The 12,835-nt window shown below is 44.0% G+C and overlaps 1 protein-coding gene and 1 long non-coding RNA gene across 3 annotated transcripts in view; one reads left to right on the forward strand and one right to left on the reverse strand.

Moving 5' to 3' along the window:
* The window catches only part of PPP2R2B (protein phosphatase 2 regulatory subunit Bbeta), a 354,176-nt gene that overhangs the window by 335,623 nt on the left and 5,718 nt on the right, over positions 1-12,835 (reverse strand). The window contains exon 1 of one of the 2 annotated variants that reach the window (XM_019506383.1): positions 118-607. The exons of the other annotated variant lie outside the window; for it this stretch is intronic. Within the exon in view, the coding sequence (XP_019361928.1) occupies positions 118-196 (79 nt within the window). The 5' untranslated portion in view covers positions 197-607. Of the gene's footprint in view, positions 1-117; positions 608-12,835 lie in introns of those variants that run through there. 2 annotated transcript variants of the gene reach the window in all.
* On the forward strand, positions 1,001-2,134 carry LOC109290014. The gene is made up of 2 exons (XR_002095487.1): positions 1,001-1,282; positions 1,926-2,134. It is a non-coding gene; the product is annotated as an uncharacterized LOC109290014 (long non-coding RNA).

Raw genomic sequence — 12,835 nt, forward strand, 5'->3', positions numbered from 1 at the left:
GCCTCCTCGCGCCGCGCCGCGCCGCGCCGCGCCGCTCGCCCCGCCGCCCGCGGCCGCCCCTGCCCGCAGGGCCGGGTCAGGCTCCCGCCCGCTCGGCCCCGCCCGGCTGCTCGGTACCTTCCGTGTGGCAGCTGGAGGAGAGGATGGTGTTCGGAGGTCTGAAGATGTAAGGCAGGTAACGAGAAAAGCATTTCATCTTCCAAAAAAACCCAAAACAACAACCCCCGAACAGATCTACATGGGAAATAAAATTAAAAAACAAACAGCCCCCAAAATCAAAATAAAAAATAAAAAATTAAAAAAAGCAACCAAGAAGCCCCCTCAATCCATGAGGCTGCTGCCGGGGTTCAAGGGAGACTACATGACAGGTGCCTCGGCGGAGCCCTCCCGGGGCTGGCTCGCGGGGAAAGCCGAGGGATCCCTGGCGCCGGACCCCATCTTGCCATCAGCGCCGGGCAGGGCCGCCTCGCATGTCTGCGTGCCGGCTGCTGCGGCTCCCAAGCCCCCGAGCCGGCTGGATGGGCTCTGCATTGGCTGGAGCTCGGCAGAGCAGGATCTGCTGACTCAGGCGGTCCTGCCTGTCAACACGCACCCCGAGCCCCGCCGCCGCCGCCCGCAGGTCGGGCCGCCGTGCACAACAAGCCCGCCGCCCGGGGGGCCGCCCCGCTCGCTGCCGGAATGAGCAGGCTGCCCGCTGCGTGCACATGGGAGTCGCAGGCGGGTGCAAGCAGGATGCACTCGGCTTCGGGCCCCGGGGGTTTCAACCTGGAGCGGAGCCAAAGAGGGATTTCGGTTTTGAACGGAGCTGCGTGGCGTGTAGGACATTACCCGGTGCCTTTCATTCGGCACAGGCGGGAATCAGTGCCAGAGGGGGAAGGAGAGCTGGTGACCTGAGGACTGACACGTTTTAAGCTCGCCTGGTAAGGAAAACAAACCGCAGTCTCTGCTTCACCCAGGGATTTACGCTAGCAGCCTCAGAGAGGAAGAGCTGTCCGTCTCTCAGCACCTGATAAAGCATTTGCCTATATCAATTTAGGGCATGGGAGTAACCAGAAGATGTTAGAAAGCTATTAGAAACTCTCTGATGAAAATTAAACCATACGACGAAAAAAATAACATTTTACAATACTCTGAGTTCTCCTGACCCAGTGCTGTAATTCATACCTTTGACTGTAGGACTGCCTTGAACTGGAATTATTTATACTATCTGGAAGAAAAGCTGGAACATGGCATTGTTGATATTATCTGGAAAAAGATGGCTTTAAGCTGTATCCTGAAAAAGGTAGGTAAGAAAAGAGAGTTGCAATGAAAGAACAAATAAAACTGGAGAAACTTCAAATGTATTCAGAGGGCAAGTTGAAAGAGACCCCGGTGAAATGCCCTAATTCAAACCCTGGAACCTTTCAATCGGAGCCTGGGGGCCAGTAAAACTCAAATCAATGAATCCAGATCAATTATTATGCCTCCTCACATTGTGTACTGCTCCTTAAGACTGAGGTCTTCCCACAGACTAGTACATGCCCCCTTCCCCATCTTCTCTGCAGTAGATTGCTTGCTTCCATGACAAACCAAGAAGAGTATAAAACAGGAATATTTATGTTCATATTGCATTAACCTGATGACATCCTGGCACCCCACAGATTCTCTTGCCCCTGCAGTTTGAATCTTCTCCTTGGAAGTAGGACTTGGCTTTTATTCGAACCAGCCCTACTTGTCTTGTTTGCAGCCTACCTCTTCTCTCATCGTTCCAAGTCAGCACCTAATTCATTGTGTCCACTTATGTGGAAGGATCTCTACCTTTTTTAGCATCAGCAGATTGAATCCTGGTTACATTTATGACAAAAAGAGTCATAACAGACAAGTGCTCAAGAGCCACAAAGTACTCCTGCAGATGCAGATTGATGCTTGTTTTCTTTTCATTTCAGTTAGGAAAATATTCTGCCAGAACGCTTAAAAGGTCCTGGAGTGGGCTACAAGCAATTCAACTTATCATTGCTTGAAGACTTAAAGATGCTCCTTTATTGAGACAGAACCGTGCGCTTGATCCAAGTGCATGGGCTTCACAAGCCACAGTTTGAGGTCCGTTGATCCACAGCAAACATACATCAAGTAAAAAAGATATAAAATAAGAACATACTGCATGTATATGGTATGATTTAGCCTAAGCCACTTTATTTGTGCACATGTGAACTACAAATAAGGTCATTTCATAGAATTATAGAAAACGAGGGTTGGAAGGGACCTCAGGAGGTCATCTAGTCCAACCCCCTGCTCAACGAAGGACCGTCCCCAACTAGATCATCCCCAGCATGGGCGACTGGTACCTCCTGAGTCTGGGACGGGGCACCAGATCACTGACAGAGGGAGGGTCCTCCAGCAGCCAATCGGGTAGCGGGGTCCAGCAGCGGCCAATCACCGAGCCAGCGGTGACAACAGTAGTGCAGGGTGAAACCGGAAGTGCGTGGCCAATCTCAGGTGGTGCACGCGCACCCGCATGCATCCCCTACATGCCACCAGTGCAGCCAAGGCTTTGTCTAGCCGGGTCTTTAAAAACTTCCAAGGAAGAGCATTCCACAACCTCACTGGGTGGCCTGTTCCAGTGTTTTACTGCCCTTCTAGTGAGAAAATTTTTCTTAACATCTAACCTAAACTTCCTTTGATGCCACTTGAGACGATTACTCCTTGTTCTGTCATCTGCCACCCGCCACTCTGGAAGTGCAGCACACTTTGAGTGGACAAAAACAATAGTATACAACAGTTTATTTCAGGAAGTGATGGATACCATATCCAATTAAAGTGAGAGAGAAAAGTTAGGTCTTGTGTGCAAAATTCAAGCCCGACAATGGTGGACAACTGCAGTCTTGTGAAAAGTTCTGTGCACTCGCTAAGGCCCAGATTCACTCTTGAGCTCAGCCTCCCTCATGGAGTACAGCAGGGGTTTCAACCTTTTTTTAGAAGTGTACTCCATCTGGTGGTGGCAGCCAGACACCGAATGGTGGAGGGGGGCTTGCATGCGGGTGCCGCCACCCACCACCTGTGCTGCTGCCACATGCCGCTTTCCCGCAGCTGGTCACACGTGTGGCTGCTGACAGGCCTTGTGCCTAGCCAATCATGCACCACCTGTCAGCAGCCCATGGAGCCACATGTGTGACCAGCTGTGGGAAAACAGCGTGCAGTGGGGTGCGGGGCAGTGGGCTGCGGCGGCACGGGGTGGTGGATGGTGGCAGCAGCGGCTGCATGCAAGATCCCTTCCCCCCGCTCTCCCCTTGGCATCGAGCTGGCTGGGTGGTGCCTGTGAGGTCCGCAGAGGGGCACTGCTGCCCTTCCCCGGCCCTGCTCCTGGGAGGTGGCAGCACGGGGTGGTAGGGTGGTGGGTGGTGGCGCTCTGGAACCCACCCAGCCCCTAGGATCTTTCCAAGTACCCCTAGGGGTATGCATACCCTTGGCTGACACCCCCGGTTGACAACCCCTGGAATATAGCGAAGTGTAGAAGTAGTGGCAAAGTGCCAGCAGCCAGTTCTGCTCCCTGATTTCTGTGCTAGCTTTATCCAAGTGCAGTTTAGAGCAGCCCAGACCAATCCCACCCCCTGTAAGCTACAGCTGGTAATGGTCTATCAGATGCTGTCTACCAGCTGAGAATAATTAGAGCATAATACCATTCTGGCTAGGACTCTTATTACTCTTGGCATAGCCTCTGGTATGTGTCCGTGTGCATAGACACACAAATGGTTCTACATCACACGTGGTCTGGCGGGCTTTGTGTTTTATATCACATGGAAGATGGCACCTTCAGCAACACAACCTCATCTAACACCAGTGGGTACTAGCTCTGTGCTCACCTACCCTCTCATTTACTAACACTGCAGCCAGCATCCTAATGTGTTTATGAGATCAAGTTTACAATAGTAGACTGTGTGCCTACATACTGCAAATGCAAAAGATATAGTATATCTTTAGCTAATACGCTATAATATTATAGTAGCTCTTACACAATTGTAGAGGTTTGTGGTTCTTCGATATTCAAACATTTTTGTAAGAAATAAGAGGAATAGTAAACTTCGTGAATTTGCAGCGTCATTTCTTGGGGATTTTTTGCGTGAGTTTAAATTGTCATGAAAAGTTTCAGATTGACAACAGGGAGCTTTCTCAGTCTATAGATGAGAAAACAGGCATGAGGTATTGTGACGAGCGGCATGCACGTTTCCTCACACTTGCTCACAGCTGGATTTAGTTCTCACAGGAAGAAAGAAGGGAGAAGGGGGGAAGCGAGGGAAAGACCACTGCCAGAGGCCAAGGGCACTATTCACTTTCTTTGTCTATTAAGTACTTGACCTTCTGGGAGATACGGACACCAAGGTTGCCAACTATGCTGATGGTTAGTATGACGTAGAATCTTTTCCACTGGCAACTGATAGACACTTCCAGTTCATATATGCATATGTATGTCAACAGGCCACCTGCTTTCCTCATTACTCAATTTCCTGTCCAAGTCAATGGCAGTTTTTCCATTAATTTCAATATATGCTGGCTGTTTAGTGAATAAGTCTTTAAATAACCCAAAGATGAAAGATTTTTATAGTCCATCTTATAATCAATTACTAAATTAACTAAGCCTGGTTTATTATCTTTGTCATCATCATTGACAATAATAAATTGTAAGAACAATGAATATTAACTAATATTTTAATTATTGTAAATTAAAATTATGTAGTTAAGATTAAATGTTTCAAATTCAAAGCACAATGGGTTTTGTGTTAAAATTCCCTATACTAATAATCAACCAAAGTTTTAAGAGGGGCCCAGTATTGCACCTGCAAAAAATACTAGCTTACCTAAATCCAGACCTGTAAACTGGGCATCAAAACAGATTAAGACATAACCCTGCGCTGGGGTAGAAAGTAGGATGGGGGAGAAAGAATAAGGGATACATTAGCAGGATAACACGTTATTCAGTGAGAACATGTGAATGGCATCACAGTTTAAAAATCATTTTGCACTAATTAACATTGCAGTAGACATTCTTTTAATTGACTGATTTCTTGTATGGGCCAGAGAAGTTGTAGAATTTAACAGGAGCCTTGGAAGAGGGTGTGTTGGCCTTGAAGATCAATTCAGGAAGGGGTTTCTTTGCAGGATGTAATTTGCAAGATGGTGCAAATATATTTGAGAGGGATGCAGACAAACTGGCAGTCAGGACTGGTAGAGCAGAGGGAATGGCGCTACAACACCACGGGAGGCTGGGTGGGCTGAGGCAGAGAAGGGAAGCTCTGGAGGGTTTTGGAAGCAGGACAAAAAACCCAAGTCTGAACTGTCTGCGTGGTTTTTATTCCCCATTTTGACACTAATGGGTTAATTCTCATGAGTACATGAGCCTGCCAAAAATAGTTTTATCTATGTAAAACTGATAATTCAAGGCTCAATACCCTGTTTGTAGATGCCAATGTATAGTTTGCCCATCACAAGCGGGGTAAACAGTTCTGCAGGGGCATCTAGTAGGTTCTCCTGGGAAAGTGTGATGCTGAGTCCTATTGCTTCTCATTCTCCACCCAGCTAAACCATCTCTTGACTTTTCAAGAAATAATGAAGAATCAATGCTAAAATAAATGCCCCTGGCTAGAGCTATTAGGACCAATTCCCCAAGCTTCCCTAACTTATACATTTTAGGTGGGGGGTTGAATCTGATCAAACTTACACTGATGTACTTCTACTGAAGTCAATGACGTTCCCTGCTGTAAATGTAAGACAAATCAGGTATGGGTTTACTCAACAGCAGTAAGAAATAGCACTTTTTTCATGTCTTTCCTCATTCTATAAGTGTTTGTATTGGCTTCTGTCAAGGGTATGGGTGCAATGGGGGCTGCTAGCTTCCAGAAAAAGATCCCATAGTATAGTTTCTCTGCTGCAGCAGGCTTCCAGCTACCAGTTGTATTCTATGCTTCACTTTCCTGTTTAACCCCTCCAGCCTCAAATTCTTGAAGCTTTCCCAGTATGACTACACAAGTGGGGAATGAAGCCCCCTCCTCTGAAATTATGATACGTTCATAATAGGACTACCAGGTAATAAAAAAGCTAGAAGTTTGTATATATTTGCCAAATATGTTGCAGGCTTCTTACTGGTAGGCAGACAATGAAGTCAAATTCTTTACATTCTGAGCTCTATTTTGTAGCTCAACTGTACTATTATCTCTGTACTATTATCTATGTAGGCCAAACTCCCATTGATGTGCACCAGATACTTAGGCAGGACAGACTATTAAAAAGTTTTCAGTTTTTCTAGGGAAATATTACTCCCATGTTCAGCCAAGAAGAGAGGCCCCTGAGGTCATATATACAGATTGGACTCCCTATTTATACTCAAACTAAATATGATACAAGAATAAATATGTGGTAAACAGATCATATCACACACAGAATCAAGCTCCATACCCTATTTAGCACAACGCTTCTGAAATATTTTATGTGCGTACAGGAACGAATTATATAGAACAATGCTATTCATTCTTATATTCACTCCTCTTACACGTATACTCAGAAAATTACCTTCAGTTTTCTTGACAAATTAGAAGTTTAATATCAATACTTGGAAATTAGCTCTGCTTGAATCTTATTTGTTTAGCTCTGTCAGCTTTGAAATTACGCACTTGATCAATGGAGTGGGCTAAAGAAGTCCAGTCCATGGAATTTTTTATACTATCTGGAAAAAGATTGCTTTAAACTGCATCCTGAAAAAGGTAGGTAAGAAAAGAGAATTGTAATGAAAGAAAAAATAAAACTGGCAAAACTTTGAACTTATTCAAGCTGCAAGTTGAAAGAGACCCCAATTAAGTCACAGCTCCTCAATGCCTGAGCACTTACTACAATGATGAGTTTTGTTTTTTTTAACTTCCTCCAGATGTCAAATGTGAGACCTGCAGAAATGTGCAGATTACTCCTCAGCTGAGTGAAGAGCTCCCCCCACAACCAGCTTCAGGGTGACTTTTATAACAGATTCATCAGGGTCTAGAATCCAAAGTCTAGCTCAAGCAAGTGGGCCAACCTCTGGGCAAATGTCGCAGACTTTCCTTTCATGTTTCCTACTTCACTACTGTTGCAGATCAGTGAAACGTTTGCTCTCCAGAGCAGGTGATTGGATGAAGTAACCCATGGGACTGCGGATAGGTACAACTAGTATGGAAAGAGGGAGAAGAACCATCTTTCCAATCCAGTAGATCTAGTCTAACTCCACACCTCACCGAAACCATCAAGACTCTGTCTCTCTACACTAGTGCTTTCTACACCCAACTGTACACCACCTGCCCTTCTCCCTTTGTGCAGGAGACATGCAAATGTTCTACTATTGAGATTTCCATCACACTTATACAAGAAAGAGCCACGTTTGCCCGCAAATCAGTTACCCTCCCCTTTTTTTTCATAACACCCTTATTCTTGTAGACAGACGGATATAACATTACTGTTTATTCTGAGGTAGATAGGGGCATGATGTGGTTTGACTAAGGTTACCAGGAAATAAGGGACCTAGCCAGGAACAGAACATATCCAAGATATCCATCTGCACTAAAATTCAAGAAGAAATGAAAAACCCTCTTCCTTTCCTTCCATCAGATTTACAGATTAAGTGTCTCCACTAAAGCAAAACTTCTTTCCACTTAAAATATAACATGAATTTGATTTTTTCCCTCAAGATACAGGTTAACTCCTTTTTGGACCTCACCTACAAAAAATGTAAATACACTTACTGAGTTCGTATCTTCTCAAATAGTTACACTTAACAGTTAGGTTCCATTAACAGACAATGCTTTGAATACAAAAATCAGGATAGGCATTGAGCAAGCAACACAAAGAGCAAACCAATTCATAAGACAACAGGGAAGTCTCCGAGCTAAGTTAATGAGTTTGCAGGCAGATACTCAACATTTAAGTGTCTGCTTCAGAGCAGTTGGTTATGCATTTGGATGACCTAGCAAGCCCACATTTGTGAAAGAAGATGCAACGAAATCCCAGACTAAACGAGAATAGCTTTCAGTCATGGCAGCTTGCTCGAATCTGATAGCATCCCAGTTGTAAAAAAATCCTAGTAGGAACTAGAAAGATATGTTGAATGTATTGATATGTAATGATTTATTCTGTACTTTAGTTTTACGTTGGACAACTCACTGTCATATGTATACTTTGCTCATGAATAATTAAATGTGAGGCAGGATTTAAGTGCTGAATGTGTATTGCCTAGTATTCTGTCACTCACAGATCACAGAAGTTGTACTGCAGAACCAAATCCCTTTGTGCTGCAGGTACAGCATGGCCACATCCACACTTGCAGGCACATGCAGTTTGTGGCACCACAAACCTCTCTGTGGTGCCATAGACTGCATGCATTGCAAGGTAAACTGTGTGCAGTGCTACTAATTTGCAGCATGGGGGCAAAATTTGCTACCAGGATTTCCCGGTATAAAAAATAACCTCCAGAAAAAAAAGTATTGCAAAGCATGTAAAAATAGCATGCCCTGAGACAAGCACAGAGACAGGGTAGCAGGCAGCTCCCACAGACTGGCTGGCTGGGGCACAGGGTGCTCCTGCAGCTGGGAGCCTGGCCAGCAGTCAGAGTGTGGCTCCAGTTTTGAGCAGCACATGCTAGCACCACATGTGCTGCCCTGCTTTTTTAAGGCATGGGTTTTTTTGACCCCGGGATCTGCCAGAGTCAAAAAACCCAATGTGCTGCAAGGTAGCAGCATGGGGAACACCTTCATGTGTGCTGTGTGGTGCCTCAGATGGGTCTGTGGCGCCACATGCCACACATCTGCTGTCGTCTGGATGTGGCCAGCGACTCTAGCTGAGGATACCAAAGGCTCAGTAAAACTAGGAAAAATCCTACCTCTTTAGCTTGCATGTTTCTGGATTCTACACTGATTTGTTATGGTACTTTCTATTAAGACCAACACTGATCTTTAAGATTTATACAGATTTGTTTCATATTTCAGGAATAAAATATGGTTGGACACAGTATGGCACATCAATGGTAATTAGCTTCTATTTTTATATTAGACCTGTCAATAATAATTTTGGGCCTATCCTGAATATAAAGTCTCAATTATTTGAAGGAGTATATAGTTAGGGATGAAAAAGATCATTGAGTCCATCCAAACACATATTGCATGCTAGATTACTTTCATTTTAGAGTAAGGAAAAGAATAAAGAAAAGACAAAAATAAAATGAGAGAGCATGTGCAAATACAAGGCACATTAACACTAGTGTGATTGTGAGGGTGGGGATGAGAAGTAGAGACAGAGAGCACAGAGACTCTCTCAGCAACATACTGAGACTGATCTGTAACTCAGATTGAAAGAGTACCCAGCTGCTCCGGCAAGGAAGACTCTTCTCTATTATGTTTTCAAGTTGCAGAACAGAGTGAAGAGAACAGCAATTTGTCCTTCTAACAACTCACAACTTCATGTATTGTAATAGTAAATGACATTGTATGTCATGAGTTTAGGGAACTAAATATTACTCCTTTGATATTGCCAAGATTTATGAGGGTGAGAGCTCAGAATATTCTCCAAAAATTGCTCTACTGCTTTATCAATTTCAGCGGTATACATTTATCTTACCTCTGACTTAGCGGTATGTGGGGTATGTGGAATCAATGTAAGAATGTGTACACCAAAGAAACAGGACAAAGGACCATTGTGAATGTCAACCTCACATCCTTTCCAATGCTTCATACACATTATGGTTGACCTTTGATTAAAGTCCACTATATACTTATTAGGCCCAGTTTTTACTGGTCTACATGATCATCTTTTCACTGCAGGTTTCACTGCATACATGCTTTAAACCAGGGACTCTCAATCATTTCCATACTGTCATTTCATGTTACAACATGAATAAAGGGAACCTCTCCCACCAGTCTGGACCTCTCTGGATCCCTAGAAGTTAGATCGAAAGTTTGAAAAAGCAAGATCTTAAAACATTAATTTGTGCTGAGATGGGGGGAGAACCAGCTCATTTATCCTAACCTGGCAACGGGATATGTATGACAGCTTAAAATGACTTTCCCATATCTTGATTCTATGAGAAACTTTCAAACCATTTGTAAATGATTTTGCAACAGCATTTCAATAGGCAAATTCAGTGACCTTAACTGCAGTAGTTTTTATTTTTTTACAGAGATTTAATGGCTTCTTGTGTGTTGTGCACCACTCTGGTAACAAAAGGGTGCAGATTGCCACCCCCTGTGTTCAAAAGGCTACACAAGATGAGAAGCATCCTTCTCAAGGCAGATGCAATAGTACTATAGATAAGGACACTTTCTGTGGAAGAAAAAAAGTGGAACTGCTGTCAGTGGCACTCACAACCCTGGAAGATGTTCATTTAAAGGTGCAGTGGGATCTGATCTGTGATTTCAACAACTGCAACTTTGATTGTGGGGTTGGGACTCAGCTCCCAATCACACACTATTATTGCTGGTGCATGATCTTAGACTCACCCTGCACCAGCAAATAGCAAGCTGGGGCCTGGGGCTCCTGTGGCTGGGAGTGCCTCTTAGCTGAATTGAAGGAACCAACCAAAAAGTTGTTATACATATTTTGTGTAGTAACTTTGTAGTTAATTCCCTATCACACCATTGAAGGTGTGGCTGGGCTACTACTTAAGACATGATTAACTGGTTAATAATTAACTGGCTAATCACATCTCAAGAGTAGCATCTGCCAGGGGCCTCGCTGTCTTGGGTCAAATTAGCCAGATCAGCTCCAAGTTCTGTGGACTGAGCAAAGCTTAATCATACAAGTCTGTGTGGTACTACCACTGGCAAGTGTCCTACCTCCCAGACTCATCAGTCTGGGGTTCCAGATACTCCCAAATCCATGACAGGCATCCAGTGTACAAGCCCCAAGTCTTGGAGTTCAGATGCCCCCTAGTCTTGCTTGCCCCCAGCCAAAAGGCCATTGGAGCAAGCTAGAGGGAGAGCCCAAGAGCAATCCCCCATCGCCATAAATCATGTAGCTGATATCCTCTCATTGGGACGCTATAGTAGATTCCTGCAGGGATGCCTGCCCGCTGCGCAATGGCCAGGTATCTACCCTTAACTATACCAAGTCGTTCAAGGCAGGGAAGAAGGGGATCTCCCCTGCCAGTACAGGCAGTCCTTGTCTCACAACATTTCGAGTTACAACGTTTCGCACTTACAACATTTATAAATCAACACCCCGTTTCAACTTTCTGACGTCAGTTTCAACTTTACAGCGCTTGATCTGATGTGACGCCACGCCAGTGAACAAGTTCATTGCTACACTTATCTCCCTGGAGAACATCTGTCCAAACTTCCTTGGACACTTTCTTTAAGAAAGCAGACACGACTCCAGAAAAACCTGCAGCCAGGACTCCTGAGAAGACTCCAGCCAAGAACCCGTCAAAAAGTCCAACAAGAGCTCTTCAGAAAGTCCAGCAAAGTCACCTCAAAGAAGTCCTTCCAAATCAATATGATTGCTATTTACAATATGAATACATTAATGTAGCTATATTACTCATCTATAATTGATCGAGTACAAAATTCTGGGGTATTTTTGGTGAAAATAGGGTTTCGGGCCTTGATTCAGGAACCAGCCCCTATTTATAACATTGTTTCTTATAAGAAATTGGTTCCAAGTTACAACGTTTCGACTTAAGACGCTGTTTTCAGGAACCAACTGGGTCGTAAGCCTGAGGACTGCCTGTACATAAAACCACCTGGACTGCAACCATCATGGTATCTCCCCTCAGAGGCATACTTCTGCCAGCGCAACTAAATCCTGATATATGATATCTACATTGGCTGTTCTTGTCTGTCTCCAGACTGTGGTATGTTAGCTATGGTGTGTTTGTGGTGAGACCTGAAGGTTAATGTTAAGCTTATATTCCTTGATCATTTAAGCAAAACATGAAGAAAAACAGGTCTGAAACCATGCGAGATGAGTGAAGTAAGTCAGACCAGTCAAGCCTCAATATCTTTTCAGAAAAGCCCTCTGCCAGTTGGGTGGTGGAGCACCTGGTGGTTGGCTGCCCCATGTCTTAAAAAAGTACATCAGAATTTCTGGGCAAACAATTCACAACTTGCATTAAAGCATCAAGTAAAAAAATGGGAAGGTGGGGATTGCAGACTTGGCTGCAACCGGGGAGTGGGATGGGATAAGGGATCTTAGATACTCATGAGGGACACAAGTGAAGGGTGAAGGCAAGAGAGGAAAATGATAGATAAGCAGTGGCAATAAAAACAAAATGGAAGATGAACAGGGCAAATGGAAGTCAGAGGTGAACAGAGAGAAAAAGAAGAAAGAATGGATCAACAGGGAGAGAAGACAAGGAAATAATGGAATAAACGGAGGAGGAGAGCAAGACAGAACTAACACATGCAAATTAAAGGGCAGGAAAACTGGATTTATTTCTTCCCAAGTTTCATTCAGTTTTGGCCCAGTATAATTTATATGTATTTAATAGGTGGCCACTTACCAATTAAAACATTGGGGCTACTTGTAAAAGAGATTGAAAAAAATGCTTAAGTGATTTAGAAGCGCAAATCCCACTGAAAACTACTGAGTATGAAAGTCAATGTCTGTTCTCCTGAATCACCCCTGTATCTTTGACTAATGCATATCTGTAAAAGCCTATGTGTTAAAATGTACATTAGCTTTAGATATGGGAGCAAAAAGTAAGTTCTGATGTCATTTAGAAAAACAAACAAACCCTGCGTCCAATAATTTTGGCTGGCTCATAATTTCTTGAGACATTATTGAAATAAAAACAAAGAAGTCCTGGCAATGCATTTTACAAAGTACTGATGGGTTATTGATATTTTAAGCTATC

Source organism: Gavialis gangeticus, unplaced genomic scaffold (assembly GCF_001723915.1).
Source record: "Gavialis gangeticus isolate Ggan-Ray unplaced genomic scaffold, GavGan_comp1, whole genome shotgun sequence".
NCBI lineage: Eukaryota > Metazoa > Chordata > Crocodylia > Gavialidae > Gavialis > Gavialis gangeticus.